Source organism: Mytilus galloprovincialis, chromosome 3, assembly GCF_965363235.1.
Source record: "Mytilus galloprovincialis chromosome 3, xbMytGall1.hap1.1, whole genome shotgun sequence".
NCBI classification, from domain to species: domain Eukaryota; kingdom Metazoa; phylum Mollusca; class Bivalvia; order Mytilida; family Mytilidae; genus Mytilus; species Mytilus galloprovincialis.
The window spans coordinates 103,302,535-103,322,285 of NC_134840.1; the positions used below are offsets into that span (position 1 = coordinate 103,302,535).

Here is a 19,751-nt window from a genome sequence, read left to right on the forward strand (position 1 = left end):
GCTAAATATTGTTTTATAATTGTATCTTGACTAGAACATTAATTGACTTGGTGGTCTCTCGATTGCACAATGTTCAAGCTAAATGGGAAACCCTGGCCTCACGGTAATAAAACTTTCGAGCATGATTTTTGTACTCAACCAATAAAATTGCTAGATTTCATGTTTCAAGCATGATTTTTGTGCTCCGAGCATTGAGCAAAGTTTTATGCCTTCAAGGCCAGGTCTTTATCCAAACTCAAGACTTTAAAACTTAGTTTTGTTAGTTCTCCCTCAGCATGATTCATTTTGGAGTTAAAGCTGAGCAAAGATTGCTTTATCAGGCCTGTTGTGTCAATAATGTTCATATTTTGGAGTTAAAGCTGAGCAAAGATTGCTTTATCAGGCCTGTTGTGTCAATAATGTTCATATTTTGGAGTTAAAGTTGAGCAAAGATTGCTTTATCAGACATGTTGTGTCAATAATGTTCATATTTTGGAGTTGAAATTTATTAATGAAATACAATTTCTCTTTTTTGAAAAGATATATTTTAAACTCTTCCCTTGTACCTATAATTAATTCAAAGTTGATTTTATTGTTGAAATACATGTATAAACTTAAAAGCAAGAATCATAAATAACAATTCACTCTTTTCAGGTTGTTGTCATGATATAAAAAAATGTATAAATCTTGCTTGAAAATGATTTGGCATCCCTGAAATGCAAATAGATAAAAAAATAAATGTTTTTGCAGGGAAGAAAATCAAGAAGAGAAAGAAGAGCTTACAAAGAAAAAAGACTTGCAGGGAGAAAGCTAAGTCCACCAAGGTATATAGAAAGCTAAGTCTACCAAGGTATATAGAAAGCTAAGTCCACCAAGGTATATAGAAAGCTAAGTTCACCAAGGTATATAGAAAGCTAAGTCCACCAAGGTATATAGAAAGCTAAGTCCACCAAGGTATATAGAAAGCTAAGTCCACCAAGGTATATAGAACTGTATTTTATTACCTTGCAGGGAGAAAGCTAAGTCCACCAAGGTATATAGAACTGTATTTTATAAACATATTACAACATTGTGTTAGTGAATAAGTTGTCTTTATATTTATATTTCCTTTTCACTTTACTGTCATATGATTTTCACTGAAAAGAATAAGTTTTTGAAAGTTTTGCTATTAATCAGTTATATTCAAATGTCACATAATTACTAAGTGTATGCACTCAGATGGACACATACAACCTTTAATTATCTTTTTAATGACATAAAATAGATTTGATCACTTGCAAGAAATTTTGTTTTCACATATATGGTTTTAGCTGCAATTGTAATATAAATTCAAGATAGAATTGAGAATGGAAATGGGGAATGTGTCAAAGTGACAACAAACCGACCAAAGAGCAGAAAAAATCTGAAAGGCCACCAATTCATCAACCATCTTCAACACAGCAAGAAAATCCTGCAATGGGCTGCAGTTGGCCCCTTAACAAACTTAATTCAATAAAAATTGATGTCACAATAAACTCCAAAACATATAAATAAAATAAAATTCAAGAGAACACTAAAGTGATAATTTGTCAGAAAGAATATTTGAAAATTATATTTTTGTCAAACTATTAGATAATGAGGGTGAATATAATATTTTTCAGCTATGCTGCCAGAGATAGTCCTAAATATGAACCTTATCAAAGGTAAGCATAAACTTTTTATCAGAAAGTTCAGGAATAAAAAATCTGAATTAGTCTGTAATGTTTATCATGTGATATGAAATAACCATCAATCAATCATTGTTTTAAAGTTTTTGTAGTAATATTTAGTGAATAAAAGTCAACATCAAACAAGTCTGTTCACAGTTTCCTTCAGGAAATACCTGTAAAAGAAATAAGTAATTATTTGGATTAATTTTTATACGACTGCAAAATTTGAAAAATTTTTCGTCGTATATTGCTATCACGTTGGCGTCGTCGTCTGCGTCGTTGTCGTCGTCGTCGTCTTCGTCCGAATACTTTTAGTTTTCGCACTCTAACTTTAGTAAAAGTGAATAGAAATCTATGAAATTTTAACACAAGGTTTATGACCACAAAAGGAAGGTTGGGATTGATTTTGGGAGTTTTAGTCCCAACATTTTAGGAATTAGGGGCCAAAAAGGGCCCAAATAAGCATTTTCTTGGTTTTCGCGCTATAACTTTAGTTTAAGTAAATAGAAATCTATGAAATTTTGACATAAGGTTTATGACCACTAAAGAAAGGTTGGGATTGATTTTGGGAGTTTTGGTTCCAACAGTTTAGGAATTAGGGGCCAGGAAAGGGCCCAAATAAGCATTATTCTTGGTTTTCGCACAATAACTTTAGTTTAAGTAAATAGAAATCAATGAAATTTAAACACAATGTTTATGACCACAAAAGGAAGGTTGGTATTGATTTTGGGAGTTTAGGTCCCAACAGTTTAGGAATTAGGGGCCAAAAAGGGGACCAAATAAGCATTATTCTTGGTTTTCGCACCATAACTTTAGTATAAGTAAATAGAAATCTATGAAATTTAAACACAAGGTTTATGACCATAAAAGGAAGGTTGGTATTGATTTTGGGAGTTTTGGTCCCAACTGTTTAGGAATAAAGGGTCCAAAGGGTCCAGATTTAAACTTTGTTTGATTTTATCAAAAATTGAATAATTGGGGTTCTTTGATATGCCGAATCTAACTGTGTATGTAGATTCTTAATTTTTGGTCCCGTTTTCAAATTGGTCTACATTAAGGTCCAAAGGGTCCAAAATTAAACTTAGTTTGATTTTAACAAAAATTGAATCCTTGGGGTTCTTTGATATGCTGAATCTAAAAATGTACTTAGATTTTTTATTATTGGTCCAGTTTTCAAGTTGGTCCAAATCGGGGTCCAAAATTAAACTTTGTTTGATTTCATCAAAAATTGAATAATTGGGGTTCTTTGATATGCCAAATCTAACTGTGTATGTAGATTCTTAATTTTTGGTCCCGTTTTCAAATTGGTTTACATTAACGTCCAAAGGGTCCAAAATTAAACTAAGTTTGATTTTAATAAAAATTAAATTCTTGGGCTTATTTGATATGCTTTATATAAATATGTACTTTGATTTTTGATTATGGGCCCAGTTTTCAAGTTGGTCCAAATCAGGATTCCATATCAAGTATTGTGCAATAGCAAGAAATTTTCAATTGCACAGTATTGCACAATAGCAAGAAATATCTAATTGCACAATATTGTGCAATAGCAATTAATTTTCAATTGGAGTTATCTTTCTTTGTATAGAATAGTAGTTGATAATATATGTTGGAAATTTACCAGACATGACTATGATGTCATTTTCTATTTTTATTTGCCAATAACTTTATGTAAATAACTTCATTGGAAATTTGCCAATATAAAATGTTGCTGATGAAGCTTTTTTCCTTATCTTATCTAAAATGTTTTTAGATAATGTATGTTGGACATTTGCCAGACATGACTATGATGTCATTTTCTATTTTTATTTGCCAATAACTTTATGTAAATAACTTCATTGGAAATTTGCCAATATAAAATGTTGCTGATGAAGTTTTTTTTATTGTTTTATACAATAAACAATGTATATTCACTTTTACTACCAACCAATCTTTACCATTCAGTGATAACAAGCACTTTATTTTACATTTTAATATCTTATGATGTATTTAAAAGAGTAGTTATTGTTACAAACTCCATTAGAAATTTGAATTGATATCAGTTTTGGAAAAAGGGAAACGGGGATGTGAAAAAAAGGGGGGGGGGTTTAAATTTTTCTCATTTCAGATTTCGTAAATAAAAAGAAAATTTCTTCAAACATTTTTTTGAGAGGATTAATATTCAACAGCATAGTGAATTGCTCAAAGGCAAAAAAAAAACTTTTAAGTTCATTAGACCACATTCATTCTGTGTCAGAAACCTATACTGTGTCAACTATTTAATTTTAGATTTAAAAAGTTTGAAGAAATCTTTAATTGATTTGTAAAATCTTGACATTTGTTTTGTGTAAAAAAAAAACATATAATGTCAAAAATTTGATCACAATCCAAATTCAGAGCTGTATCACGCTTGAATGTTTTGTCCATACTTGCCCCAACTGTTCAGGGTTCGACCTCTGCGGTCGTATAAAGCTGCGCCCTGCGGAGCACCTGGTTGTTAGATTGGATAAATCAAGACCTCAGGCTCAGAATTAATGTCACAGTATTAATATTAGAAACCTAGTCTTTCCTATGATTTCATTATGTTTAAGACTTTTACACACAGCAAATCAATGGAAATTCATAATTTTAATAAATATTTGCAGTTGCTGTTTTAATCTACTATGCAATTTATGAAAATCATTAGTACTTGCATGGTCTACAGAAATTTTGCATTGTTATCTTGATATCTCAAATAAATGTTTGTTATCTAGTAAACAAGTTTTTTCTTGGCTCAATACTTTTAAATTATCTTGTTTGTTAAAAGCTACTCAATTCATCTCTGTATTACTCGATTTATTTCACTTGACTGGGCGGAGTTTAATGGGTACGCTCATAATAAACCAGTCCATCTATATATAGGTGTTTTAGGGTAAACTCATCAATGAAGTGTTCAGTCATTCTTTTGTAAATTCCTTTGATGATACTGATAGGTGATTAAAAATCATTAATAATTATAACGGCAATCTTTCTTATCACACACATAATCAAATAGACTGTCCTTATGTAAATTAAAACGTTAACTCCGCCCGATCAGTTGAAATAACATTGGTAGTAATAATTATTTGAAAACTAGATCAGATATTATTGGTTAGATATATTGTATCATTCTCGGCTATGTTTTTTTTTGTCACATTGTGTATATATTATGTATGGCTATAGCATATCATATTTGCTTTTGCAAATAAAATATGTTTTATTTGTTTATTTTTTTTTCAGGTCATCATCATCGTCCAAATCAAGGTCAAGATCCCCAGAGAGAAAAGACAAGATGTTGTTTATAACAAGTTTTGGAGGTGACAGTGACGAAGAAAGAACTGTTCATGGGCCATCACTCCCTAATACTGATAAGATAGATAAATGGTCGGTGTTTATTGTAGTTTTTCTGGGGACCATCGGTGAACAGTTACATAAAAACAGCCATCATTCTGTTAATTGTCATTTTTACGTCAATACTTTTGTGCCCATACATAAAAGATGTATAGAAAATGGACTGTATGGCCTAAGCGAACAATAAAAGATACGTGGACTAGATTTATACACCGAAGAATTGAAAGAACTGTGTTGATAACAAGCTTTTGGAGAAAATGAACATTTGTTTTCATAACTTGTGTGAGTCTGCAAAAACAAATGACTTGTTTGTTAGGCAGTAGTATTGAATTTTCTGTTTGGTTTGCTATATGGCAGAAATCAGACTTATCTGGTTTTCTTTTGAAAATCTTCATGTTGGTTCACAAGTGAATGTAAAAGAATATTTTAGATTTAAAAATGAATATGTGTACTTTTAAAGAACATGCAATGTCGACAAATGTACTATCAGTTAATGGACTTCGCTTAAAATTATGAATGTTTGTGTTTAGTCTAATTATTCACTTATACTATTTATTCAGCATATGAATATCTTAAATCTTCTCATAAAAAAACAAAACAAATATCACACATATTTGAAAAGATGTAAACTTTTGAAAATCTAAATCATCGGTTTCAGTAAATCAGTAATTAAATTGATATCTTTCCTGAACTAAAAATGTGCACATACACTTTCATACAAGTATTCAGCATTTTGTCTACGAAAATTTTGCCTGTAAGATGGAGCCTGGATCTTTTTGTCGAGCCTTCGACCTTAGTCGAAAAAGCGAGACTAAGCGATCCTACATTCCGTCGTCGTCGGCGTCGTCGTCGTCGGCGGCGTCCACAAATATTCACTCTGTGGTTAAAGTTTTTGAAATTTTAATAACTTTCTTAAACTGTACTGAATTTCCACCAAACTTGGACAGAAGCTTGTTTATGATCATAAGAAAGTATCCAGAAGTAAATTTTGTAAAAATAAAATTCTATTTTTTCCGTATTTTACTTATAAATGGACTTAGTTTTTCTGCGAGGAAACATTACATTCACTCTGTGGTTAAAGTTTTTAAAATTTTAATAACTTTCATAAACTATCCTTGATATGTACCAAACTAGGACAGACGCTTGTTTATGATCATAAGATAGCATCAAGAAGAAAATGTTGTGAAAATAAATTTCCACTTTTCCGTATTTTACTTATAAATGGACTTAGTTTTTCTGCGAGGAAACATTACATTCACTCTTTGGTTAAAGTTTTTAAAATTTTAATAACTTTGATAAACTATCCTTGATTTGTACCAAACTTGGACAGAAGCTTGTTTATGATCATAAGATAGTATCTGACAAGAAGAAAATTTTGTAAAAAAAAATTTTCACTTTTCCGTATTTTACTTATAAATGGACTTAGTTTTTTTGCCAGAAACAAAACATTCACTCTGTGGTTTAAGTTTTTAAAATTTTTATAATGTTCTTAAACTATCCTGGATTTCTACCAAACTTGGACAGAAGCTTGTTTATGATCATAAGATAGTATCAAGAAGAAAATTTTGTAAAAATAAATTTTCACTTTTCCGTATTTTACTTATAAATGGACTTAGTTTTTTTGCCAGAAACAAAACATTCACTCTGTGGTTTAAGTTTTTAAAATTTTTATAATGTTCTTAAACTATCCTGGATTTCTACCAAACTTAGACAAAAAGTTATTTCTGATCATAAGATCTTATTCAGAAGTAAATTTTGTAAAAAAAAAAATCACTTTTTCCGTATTTTACTTATAAATGGACTTAGTTTTCTTACAGTTAACATTACATACAGTCTGCAGTTAAAGTTTATAAAACATTTATTAGATTCATAAACTATCCTGGATTTTTTTACCAAACTTGGAAGCTTCTTTCAATCAAAAGACAGTATCGTGAGGGAAATTTTTATTGATGTTTTTCCTCATTTTTGTTGAGTCTGCGATTAACAGAAAAAGTAGGCGAGACACCGGGTTCCGTGGAACCCTTACGAATTTTTCTTGTCACACGATCTTGGATCCACAGGATATTTATTAAACAATGCAGTTATCTCTCATATTTCTTTATAATGAACAAGTTTTCCATCACACAATATAGGATTAAGTGTTTGTGCTTTGAATGAAAAATTTCATGCATGAACATGAAAAAATTGGAAAACTAACACACTATTATCTAATGATAAAAAATATTAACATTTTGTTTTCTGCTTTTAGGGATAAAAAGGCTAAAAAGAAAAAAGACAAGAAAAAGTATAGGAGATCACGATCTCGGTCACCATCTTCAAGATCAAGGTCGCGTGATCAGAGAGAAAGGGAAAAAGTAAAAAAATCTACAGTTAGATCCAGGAAAGAAAAGGAAAAACATAAAAGAAGTTATAGTCGTTCCTCAAGTCATAGTTCATATTCCAGCAAGTCATCTCGTAGTTCAAGTTCACGTTCAAGATCGAGGTCAAGGTCAAGATCAAGATCCAGAAGTAGATCATATTCTTCAAGGTCATCATCTTATGATTCTAAGTCAAGGTAAATATTTGCAGTAGATCCACAACTTAAGTTGCATGTTGACCTTGAAAATAGGAAGTAACTGATTGCTTTAGATTTTTTATGAAATAAATAATGCCTAATAGATTGTATTTTTGAATTCTGATTGACTTAGAAATTTTATTAAAATATCCTACCGTAGTCTAAAATCGTTCATCTTGTCAGTTCGTTAGGTATTTGTGTTTGAACTTAACACACGGGGGAACTCCGCATTGACGTCACTCAATACTTCCGGCGTAGAAAAACAATGAAGAATACGTTTTTTCTGCATTTTTGAATAAAAAAACATTTCTGAAGGTAAGTTTTCATTGTTGTTCTCAATTATTGCTAAAAAATGCCAAATTTCTAATGCCCGTTTCAATCCCGACTTCTGAATGTCTAAAAACATTCTAGAACTTCACAAAATCCCACTTCCGGCCTCCATTGCTTTGTGTACATTCCATTCAGCGTCATCAATCTTGTGGCAGGCAATACAGGTCAAGCAAATCGTATTTTTAGGAATTTTAAAATGACATGCTCCTTACGTCTTTCGCGATTTTCCCGCGAAAAAAGCCCAACCAAAATGAAAGGAAAAATAATTGAAAAAACGATGCCCATGCCATAATTTTGTACAGGAATATAGAGTAGGTTAATGAAAAATAATTTACATTTATTTTTCATAGAATTTTCTTTTTATTCATTATAAAAAGATCGATATTCTGACCATCATGACTGCAGAAAAATATTCATACAGAATTCCATTGATGTCAAAAGGGATGTTGAATAAAACCCAAAATTATTGCAAACTATTTTGAAGCAATATCCCACAAAGAAATAACGTAATTGCCGTAGACTGGAAAATCCCCTAATTGACAGTAGAGCAATTTGATTGGGTAGAACGAATTGACATCACATGATTTTGACGCCATTGAAATTTAAATGTAAACAAACAAGGTCAGAAGGTTCAGTATGGGACAGCATCGTACATTTAGTTACTGAGAAATAATTATGAGTTACCAAGCTTGACAATGCATGGTAATAAAAAATGAAAGCTAAGTGTACAGAAAAAATAAGAAAAAAATAACCTTAGGATAACGACTTATCATTACACCTGGATATTTTGAACTATTCAATAAAAATAAAATGTATTGCAGAAATTGTTAGTTTGATATTCATTTAGATTATGTTTTTAGTTTTTTATTTAGTTTTTGAATGGGATCATCAAGAAACAAATTCGAAGAAAATTGCTGAATGCATCAATTTAACATGCTAACCCTTATGAAGTTTTTGGATGTAGAATGATAATAATAGAAAAAATTTACATGGAAAACAATTGTGTTCTTTTTTTAAAACAAACCCTTTCTTAGATTATGGCATTAGACATAAATCAGATTGAATAATCTTTCCTGAAAGGTGTATTTACGTGAAGACAAAAAAAATGAATTTTATCTAGTATTTCAAATTAAAGAGAGTTATATCTATTGAATTAAGATCAATTTAGAAGTAGTTTTTTAAATGCATTATTTATTTAGGTCGCGGTCGCCACAGAAGCCAGTAGTAGCGCCGCCTATAAAACGCTACAGAAGAGAAAGTTTATCATCTAAGTCAAGTGATTCTGAAAGTGATCACCGAACATCATACCGCGGCAGAAGAGATGATAGACATGACAGGCATGACAGAGGTGACAGAGGTGACAGGGGTGACAGGAATGACAAGAATAATGATAGGAATTCTGGTCAAAGGTAAGTACTGTGGGTTCACTGTACATGTTTTCTATTGCTTGTTAGAAGACTTTAGCAAAATCATAAAATCACATATTTAGGAAAATACAATTTTTCCTCAATCCTCCAAAATTTGTATTGAACATCAAAAATGGAGAATTCACAACAGTAGTATTTAGTAAACTGTAAATTTTGTAAATTTCTAAAAGTTTTTAAGCATTTTAATTATTTCTCAACCTGTTAATTTATCAAATTAAATCAGTATGCTCAAACTAATTAAAGTATTTAAAGTTTTTCTATTATTTAATTGTATTTTATATACATGTATATATATGATATTTCTTTAATTTATTTGAATGAGTTTGTTCAAAATAGGTCAACACTGTAGAAGAAGTAATTCTAGCCAGATTTTTTTTCTAGCCTTATCATAGAAAAGAGGAAGACTTATGAATCCTATTTTTGATGACATCAGTGGTCTAAGCAATTTGATAAAGTTTACGATTATGTCAGATAAAGTGGAACAGCTAATGATAAATTAATGATAATTGTTATGCAGTTGTATAAGCATTGACACATCCCATGGTTTATTGACTTAGTAACTTTTGCAGAAATTACATCCTTAAAGTTTTAGTTAGATCTGTTTAAGGGGAATCACTTATGGGTTAAAGTCAAATGTATCATAATCTTTGGCATATCTCATTTCCATGGCAATTGTTAAGCCCTGTACCTTTAGTCATGGTTTATTGACTTTCATGATTTGTATAATTTACATGTTAAAGAAGTGCTGTTTTAATTTCAACATTAATTTTACAATCAAAATAGTATAATGGTGAGATATATTCTGTGTTTTCAGTTTTTGATGAATTTTAGATTCAAGGTTTTTATCACAAATACCTCCTATGATACTGAAAATCAGTACCAATCAATTATTTTTAAATGATTCATATGTCCTTTGGTAATGTCCCTTGGTAATATGAATTATATGGAAAATTGATTTGTAAGGGACGACATCAAAAGTTCAATGAAGGATAAAAAACTTAATTCACATAGTTTTTTCACTGACCCCCACACCCCCCTCTTAACTTAATTTGGGAAAAATTGATTGACCAATAGGGATATATGTAAAATATATTTTAGATTAACAAAACTTGCAGCAATGTTGACCCACAAACACCAGCAAAGTAAGCTGATACTTAAAATTGCATTACTTTGGTAATTCATGTTTGAGATGCTACAGATTGTATTTTGTGCATTATCTGTTTTCTGATTTATCAATGACATCAATGTTATTATCAAAGTTGTACAAAAATAGTACATGTAAAAATGCTGTTTGTTTATAGTTGACACATGTTTGGTTAATTATAGTAAGGTCGGTTCAATTTGGATATTGAGTTCATGTGGTTTAAAGTCATTCGAGCCATTGCAGTCAAAGTGAACAGTAGCATTTGTCTCTGCATGTGGTATCTCACATGTAAGAGTTTGTCGTTATTTGATAAATATTTTATGTTCGTTTGAGTTTACAAATTAGAATTTAAGTATAAATATGTTAAAGGGATTTGCTTTCAATGCCAATTTATGGGCTGTTAAATGTGGATGTGTGTGTAGAAACAAATTATCCTATCTTTCAGTGATGAATGATCATGGAATATCTGTTTTGTCTGCATACATATATAAATATGCAACAATTTCTAGTCTGATGGGTGACTTTCAATTCGAAAATTGTTTTGGGTTTATTCCAGTGTCAATAAAGATTATCTCCCCTTGACCAGGTTAATTCACCTTTGACTATTCCTGTTCTGATCATCGTAAAATCTGCAGCAGGACACTGAGCAACCTACAAAACATTATTCATCAAACATTTCTATATAAAAAACAACATTTATTAACATGTATGTTACAGTGAATCTGTATAATATGATTGACATTGAAACTGGTTTTTTTTTTTGTAGGTCAAAAAGTGAGACCAAGTTACCTGGTAAAAGTGCATCTTTAAACCTTCAAGTCAGTAAGAATGAAATCTATGTAATGATAGAAAAAACATATTTTTGGTTCTCCCTGCTTAAGACATTATAGAAATATTTGTAGATTCTCGTCCAAATCCTTTTAAAACTGCTTCTGTTTATATGAAAAGTAATAAATATTTTCTGAATAAAAATTGGATATGTCAGTTTTGGTTGAATTTATATGGATTGAAAAAGGAGTTCTTACACATACCTATAAATTTAGGAAAGATTTAAAGCATTTTAAGTCAGAGGTTTTTGAATATCTCATCAGAAATTTCTGAAAGAATATAGATAATTTCATGGTGTATGGAGTTGAGAATCTACAAATATTTTTATCATGAGCTTTTGGCACTGTGTTCTTAACTTCTCGTAATTTTTTTCTCTTATTATTTTTTATGTAGCATCACAAATTTTATTTACATGTTGTTTTTTTTAAATCTGATAAAGTTCAGAAATGTGTATGGTTTTTTTTTCTGCCTTATGTTCTGTAACATATGATAATGTTAAGGTTTAATAGTTACATTTACACATTTTGAAATACATTTGACTGCCTGTCATGTGAGGAAAAGTTTTATTTCGAATAATTATTTCTGCATTACCAGTAGTTGTTTTAGTTTTGTCAAGCAGATTGTCTTCACAAGCTCATATTTTAACCATCTGACATGTTCACTACTGAAAAAAGTAAAATCACAACAATACTGAACACTGAAAAAAATACAGAATGGAAAGTCCCTAACCAAATGATAAAACACATCAAACGAATGGACAACAACTGTCATATTCCTGACTGGTACAGGCATTTTAAAACGTAGAAAACGCTGGATTAAACCTGGTTTTATTGCATTAAACCTCTCACTTGCTTGACAGTCGCATCAAATTCCAATACCGTATATTTACAACAATGCGTGAACTAAACAGATTAATAGGTAAAACTGTCAAAAACGAACAAATATTTAACAAAGAAGCACAAAAAGCATCTATCTATGATTTTTTTAGTAGTCATTGGTATAGGAAACATCACCACTGTATCATATTATCTATATATTTTGAAAGAACCCCATTTTAACTTTAACTCTGTACAGTAAATTGATATCATTTTTATTTGGAAAATGTATGTTTTTTCATGAAAACATGTGTACATACAATTATTTTTATAAAATAATGATTACAAAATATAATTGGAAATGGAAATAAAAATGCAGTAAAAATATCACACATTTTTTTTAAATATTTTTTTGTGCTAAGATTAAAAAACAATGAGATGAGATGAGAATATAACTGTGCTATTCTAAATTGGTCCCATTTTATAAAAAAAATATCCGTCCATCAGCAATTTTGATATGGCTGTCATTATAAATTAAAAAAAAAATAAAGCAGATTTTTAAAGAACTTGATATTAAATTAGAATGCATCCTGAATTTATTCCTGGTGTCAAAATTTATGAAAATTGTAACTAATTTTTTTTAAAATGGTATTGCTTTGTTTTATTAGAATTACCGTAGTTATTTGTTTCTGTTCCTCACACAAAAATGTGCAACAGGGGCAATTCCTGACATTGCCATTTTCTAGTTGGATGGGGGATGTGTGTATTAAATGTAAAAAAAAAAATATTATCATAATAAAAGAGCAATGCTTTTTATCCGTTCCAAAGGACAATGGTTAGGTTAAAGTGCTGGATGTGTGAAATCCCTTAGAACTTGTTACATAGGAACAGACTAATATAAAGATTAGGAGATGTGTAATGATTGCCAATGAGATAATTTGTACGATCATCCAGAGCTCAAATGAGGAACATAAAAAACACCATTACTACGGTAAATACAACCCAAAAACACATTCAAAGATGAGTTTTTGTCAAGATATTCAGGATGCATGAACATTATTTGACAATCAAGCATAAAACCAGGCATGAATTCAAAAGATACTGCATAGATTTTTATTTTCACATCATGAAGATAATATTTATCTTTAGTTCTGAAGTGGGTAAGATATATATATATTTATTATGTGTAAAAATTTTCAATTTAAATGTGAATTTGTAGGCAAAAATAACACCACAAGAGAAATTGAAAAGGAAGATGCAGGCTGCTCTCAACAGATCTTGTAAGTATTGAAGGACACTTAAGTCTAAAAAGTGGGGTCCTTGGACCAAAACAAAAACTTGAAATAATATTAGATAAATATTTTGTTTTTAAAGTGAAATTGTAAGATGTTACAAAGTTAAGCATTCGTTTTAGTTTTTTTCCAGTGAGGGGATTGCTGCAGAAATTGTGACCCTTTATGAGGGACATTGAAAATTTCTGTTAAATTCTTGCTTTTAGAAAAAAATTCTGTTAAATCTTGCTTTTAGAAAAAAAAATTATGTTAAATTCTTGCTTTTTGAGAAATGAAAATCTTGAGGCCTCTTGATCAGTTAGTTGATTGGACTTGCAGTTATTAACCATATCTGCATCGATCTGTATTCTGACCAAATTTATTATTAAATGGACAGTCAAGAACACACAAGTATTAACTAAATGCTTTTCCTATAAATGTGTAAAATATAACAGCTTTTAGTGGACATTGTATTACATATATCTATATATATATTATGAGCAATACTTTATATTGATTGATTTTTTTCAGTCAAAGCAGACAAAAAGGCTGAAGTGGAAAGAACCATAAAATCTGAACAAGAAAGACTTGTAAGTTGTTCATAGTTAAAATGAGGATCAAATATTATTTAAGAGGGTTAAATAAGTTACCCTTTGAGTCAAACTTGAAATAATTTCCAGCAGTATGATAAATTAAGTTGATTTTTAAAGTCTTAAACATCTTGATTGCTTCCCCTATTATAAAAATAATCAGTAGATTTTAACATCAATTTATAAATTAATGGAACTATATCTAAATCAATAATGGAATTATTTAGTTAAACTTCAACCAGAAGTTAGTAATGTTTGATTCTTGATATTGAAATTATTTGTTTATTATCGTTAGGATAGAGAGGAAGAACTTAGAATTAGAGCTCTTGAGATGAGACGGAGAGAAAGAGAGAAAAGACATAGAGATAGAGGAGATAGTAGCAGTGATGACAGTCGAAGTCGAAGCAGGAGTCCTGATAGTGTATCATCGCCAGCTGGATCTGGTCCAAAGAGGAGGAAAAGGTGAGTCATATGTATAGAGGTCAAAGTAAGAGTCATAATAGTGTACTATCAATGCTGGATATTGTCCAAAGAGGAGAAAAAGGTGAGTCATATGTAATGAGGTCAAAGTAAGAGATTAATAGTGTACCATCGCCAGTTGGATCTGGTCCAAAGAGGATGAAAAGTGAGTCATACGTAATGAGGTCAAAGTAAGAGATTAATATAAAATTGAGAAAGGAAATGGTGAATATGTCAAAGCGACAACCACCCGACCATAGAGCAAACAACAGCCGAAGGCAACCAATGGGTCTTCAATGTAGCGAGAATTCCCGCACCCGTAGGTGTCCTTCAGCTGGCCCCTAAAATATGCATAATAGTACAGTGATAATGGACGTCATACTAAACTCCGAATTATACACAAGAAACTAAAATTTAAAATCATACAAGACTAACAAAGGCCAGAGGCTTTACCATTGCCAGCTGGATCTGGTCCAAAGAGGATGAAAAAAGGTGAATCATATCTAAAGAGGTCAAAGTAGGAGTCATAATAGTGTCTGATTACCAACTGGATCTGATCTAAAAAGGGGTCAAGTTAAATCATATATAAATATGTCAAACAAAGAGTCCTGATTAATAGTTTACCATTACCAGTCATTCATAATGGTTTAATAGATAATAAAAAACACAAGTAAAAAAAGTAAAAATTAAAAAGCTATTAAACTGTATCACTTTAGAATGATAAAAAAAAGCTGTAAATTCTAATGAAGTAATTTTATTTTGTAGGTCACAATCTAGGTCAAGGTCAAGAGAAAGAACAAGTCGATTTACAGATCATAGATAATTCTTTATTTAACTTATTTGACAAAATGATATTCATTTTGTTAATTGATAATAAAATAAATATTTATGAATTAAATGTTGAAATGACATTGATCATGGTACGAGTGTTCATTGTGAAAATCACTAGATTTAGCCAAAACATCTGACAATAATGTATTATCTATTTTGACCATATTTTGTTTTTCATTGTTATGACTTTAAAATGAACTTGTTACAATCTGTCAAATGTTTTTGTTATCAATTCCCATATGAGGGTCTTCATGGTGAGTCCCCCATTTCTGTTTAGATCAATTTTGAGGGCCTTTTTCATTGTCTCATTTTTTTGCCTATTATTCTCTCTGCTCTATAAAGATCATCCAGGCCCTATTATTTGATTTTTTTAGTTTTTGCATTTGACAATCTTTCATATCAGTTTGTCTGTACAAATGTATTTAAAGGGCAGTACCTATCTGGAAATTGTTGGTAAATAGTAACCAGTGGAGGCTATAGTTCAATCATCCTGTTCCTCCAACACATATTTTGGTCACACTTTTGCCAATCTTTCAAATTTTCATGTGGGATGAACTTTTTCTCAGATTTAAATCACCAGAATGCATTCATATTTGGTGAGCAGCTCTGTAATCATGATCTGCGATGTGCCTGTACTTTTTTTTTTATCTGTCAGACACCTTCTTCCTGTTTTCTTGCACTTTGAATGCCAAGAACGACATGACATTCAAGCCTTGTTACCTTAAAAAATGAAATGCTTACCTGGGTATCAATAGGGCTTTATGTAAGGACAGTAGCCTATTGATTAATTAGCTGTATACAATAATGAGTTGTCAGCATACCTAAACCGTGTCATGTGGCTTATCTGACTGTGGTGTCTAGGTAGCTTACTTGAGGTTTTTAGTTCCCACCCAGTCTGTGGTAGGTGCTTAGGACTCCAATTTATATGATTATGATTGCTAGTTTTCCTACCAAAGGTCCTAAGCACCTTGGCTTCATTCACCAATAAAAACATGACTCCATGCTATAGCCAAGATCAGTGATAAAAGTGGCAGTAACTACCAACCATCAATCAATCAATGATGTCTGTTGAAAATAAATTCAGGGAAAGCCAATAAATATCAGATATCAAAACAATAATATGACTGTTTAGAATAGCTATTCACCAACATTTATTGAAAGCTACCTCAAACAATTATATAAAAAAGAAGATGTGGTATGATTGCCAATGAGACAACTATCCACAAAAGACCAAAATGACACAGACATTAACAACTATAGGTCGCCGTACGGCCTTCAACAATGAGCAAAGCCCATACCGCATAGTTGGCAATAAAAGGCCCCCGATAAGACAATGTAAAACAAATCAAATGAGAAAACTAACGGCCTTATTTATGTTAAAAAAAAAAAATGAACGAAAAAAACAAATGTGCAACACATAAACAAACGACAACTACTGAATTACAGGCTCCTGACTTAGGACAGGCACATACATAAATAATGTGGCAGGGTTAAACATGTTAGCGGGATCCCAACCCTCCCCCTAACCTGGGACAGTGGAATAACAGTACAACATAAGAACGAACTATAAAAATCAGTTGAAAAAGGCTTAACTCATCAGATGGACAAAAATACAAGTGGACTTGGCCCCGTACTTATACATCCCGACACAAAAAGACACAATGAACATATCTGAGAGTACTCGCAGTTATCTGACAGCTAGTTCAAAGCCACTAACACTAACCTGCTGATGAAAGCATGCTGTCTTATTATCTGATGGTGGTTACTATTTGATACATATCCCAAATTGAACATGACTTAGTTTTTAATATACCATCTGACCATGATTCTTTAGTATTGTCAATTTTAATTTCTTTTCTGCTTATTCTGCAAGAAAATTTAAAGCCTTTAAGCAAATATGTAAGACAATAAAGATACAAAACAATTAATTCTAGCTCTGACAGACTAATATTTTAGGAACCTCTAAATGATGTTATATGGTAGTTCCCTGAATTCAAATGGCCAAAAAATGGCCTTTTCCACCTTTCTTTGTATATATTATTAGGGTTTGCAGGTGTGTGTACATTATTTTATGTTCTAATGACACTGGATTTCTGAACTATTACCAATACAGGGCATGCAATCTAATTGCTGTATGTCCTCTTTCACTTTCAGTTACATTAAAAAAAAATCTTTCTCTAAGACTATTCAACCTATTTCCACTATTTTTGGGTGATTGATCCTCAACCTGTCTAGGAATAAGTTTGTGTTTTTTTTTATTGTCCAAACCAGTAAACCAACAACACTGCTGGGGAAAAAGGAAAGTATTTTTCTTATATCTGAAAAATAATTTATACAAAAAAATATATTCAACAAAAATTTAGTCTAAATTTTTGGATCCATCCACTTAATATTTAACGAAAAAAATCAGATGACTTCTTATAAGGAGTTGTTGCATGTAAATGACGAGTTTTAAAAGTGTTTAACTATCTAAGAAAATATACTAGACAGAAAATACACAGCTAAAAGAATCAGCAGTACAAAATCTAAACTAGAGGCTCACCTTGGTCTTTGTGCAAGCAAGAAATAAAACAAAGGACACAAATTATAGACAACAATAGAATTCATGATAACATTGTGTTTTGGTGATGATGATGTGTTTGTCAATCTCACTTTACTGAACATTCTTGTTGTTTACAATTTTCTCTGTCTATAATGAACTTAGCTCAAAAGTATTAAAGGAAAACATTTACAAAAGTTTACAAAAATTTATATAATTTACGAAAATTGTTTAAAATTTACTATAAAAAACAATCATTCCTTAAGGAGGTCAATTGATAGTTTTTGTAAAGTTGACTTATTTGTAGATCTTACTTTGCTATACATAATTGCTGTTTACAGTTTATCTCTATCTAAGATAATATTGAAGATATTAACCAAAAACTACAAAATTTTCTTAAAATTACCAATTCAGGGGTAGCAACCCAACAACAGGTTGCCTGATTTGTCTAAAAATTTCAGGACAGTTAGATCGTGACTTAATGAACAATTTTACTACTGTCAGATTTTCTCTAAATGCTTTGGTTTCAGATATATTAGCCCAAAAGTGCATTTTACTCCTATGATATATTTTTAGCCATGACGGCCATCTTGGTTGGTTGGCCAGGTCATCGGACACATTTTTAAAACTAGATGCCCCAATGATGATTGATGCCAAGTTTTGTTAAATTTGGCCCTGTATTTTCAGAGGAGATTTTTGTAAAAGAATACTAAAATTTGAAAAAAAATGTTAAAACATTGACTATAAAGGGCAATAACTCCTAAAGGGGTCAACTGACAATTTTGGTCATGTTGACTTATTTGAAGATCTTACTTTGCTGAACATTATTGCTGTTTACAGTTTATCTCTATCTATTATAATATTCAAAATAATAACCAAAAACTGCAAAATTTCCTTAAAATTACTTATTCAGGGACAGCAACCCAACAGCCGGTTGTCTGATTTGTCTGAAAATTTCAGGGCAGATAGATCTTGACCTAATAAACAATTTTACTCCATGTCAAATTTTCTCTAAACGCTTTGGTTTCAGAGATATAAGCCAAAATCTACATTTCACCCCTATGTTCTATTTTAAGCCATGGCGGCCATCTTGATTGGTTGGCCGGGTTATCGGACACATTTTTAAAACTAGATATCCCAATGATGATTGTGGTCAAGTTTGGTTAAATTTGGCCAAATAGTTTCAGAGGAGAAGATTTTTGTAAAAGTTTACGGACGATGGACGCCGGACGCCAAGTGATAAGAAAAGCTCACTTGGCCCTTCGGGCAAGGTGAGCTGAAAAGCTTATTGCAAAACTCGTATAGAAGTGGCAGATGATCACATCGTAACCACAATACTTCCATATTTACCTCGAATGTGATATGATCATGAGCAATTCTATGTGTGCCACATCAGGGACTTTCTATACTAGTATAGAAAGTCCCTGCCCACATGTTGAGAAGGAACTGCTTACACTGCGTGAGCACCTCAAATCATACCAAGGTTTTGTTAGAGTTATTGCTGTCTATAGCTTATACGGCTCGGTGTACGATCGAAGACTCATTAAGCACAGTGGCGGATCCAGAACTTTTCCTAAGGGGGGGGGGCTCCAGTCATGCTTCAATGATTCCCTATATAATCAATCAAATTTTTCCCACGAAAGGGCCCCCCCCCCACCTGGATCCGCCTATGGAGCAATCATACTGAATGCATAAATATAGAACCAGTACACGAGTACCCCTGTGATGAGATAATTAATCGATTTGCTGAGCTATTTAAAGGAAATGAAAGCAATGAAATTGGAAAGAAGCGAACTCAGTTCCTTGACAATGTTCTAGATCTAAGACAAGTAACAATAGATACAATTTAGATTTCTAATGAAACCTTATATGATTTATCTTATTATAACAATTATATATTATGTTTTTGTTATTGAGACTTAAGAGTTTTGCTATGCAGAATCTGCGA

General features: G+C 31.3%; 1 protein-coding gene across 2 annotated transcripts in view; it reads left to right on the forward strand.

The window, feature by feature from the left end:
* The window catches only part of LOC143069605 (CLK4-associating serine/arginine rich protein-like), a 30,141-nt gene extending 14,660 nt beyond the window's left edge, over positions 1 to 15,481 (forward strand). The window contains exons 10-19 of one of the 2 annotated variants that reach the window (XM_076244320.1): positions 730 to 803; positions 1,620 to 1,661; positions 4,905 to 5,048; positions 7,264 to 7,569; positions 9,099 to 9,308; positions 11,237 to 11,288; positions 13,333 to 13,393; positions 13,916 to 13,974; positions 14,270 to 14,436; positions 15,199 to 15,481. In XM_076244320.1, coding sequence (XP_076100435.1) covers positions 730 to 803; positions 1,620 to 1,661; positions 4,905 to 5,048; positions 7,264 to 7,569; positions 9,099 to 9,308; positions 11,237 to 11,288; positions 13,333 to 13,393; positions 13,916 to 13,974; positions 14,270 to 14,436; positions 15,199 to 15,256 — 1,173 coding nt within the window. In that variant the 3' untranslated portion in view covers positions 15,257 to 15,481. Of the gene's footprint in view, positions 1 to 729; positions 804 to 1,619; positions 1,662 to 4,904; positions 5,049 to 7,263; positions 7,570 to 9,098; positions 9,309 to 11,236; positions 11,293 to 13,332; positions 13,394 to 13,915; positions 13,975 to 14,269; positions 14,437 to 15,198 lie in introns of those variants that run through there. The other variant, XM_076244321.1, reaches the window with a different exon arrangement.
* The last annotated feature ends 4,270 nt before the right edge of the window (positions 15,482 to 19,751 follow it).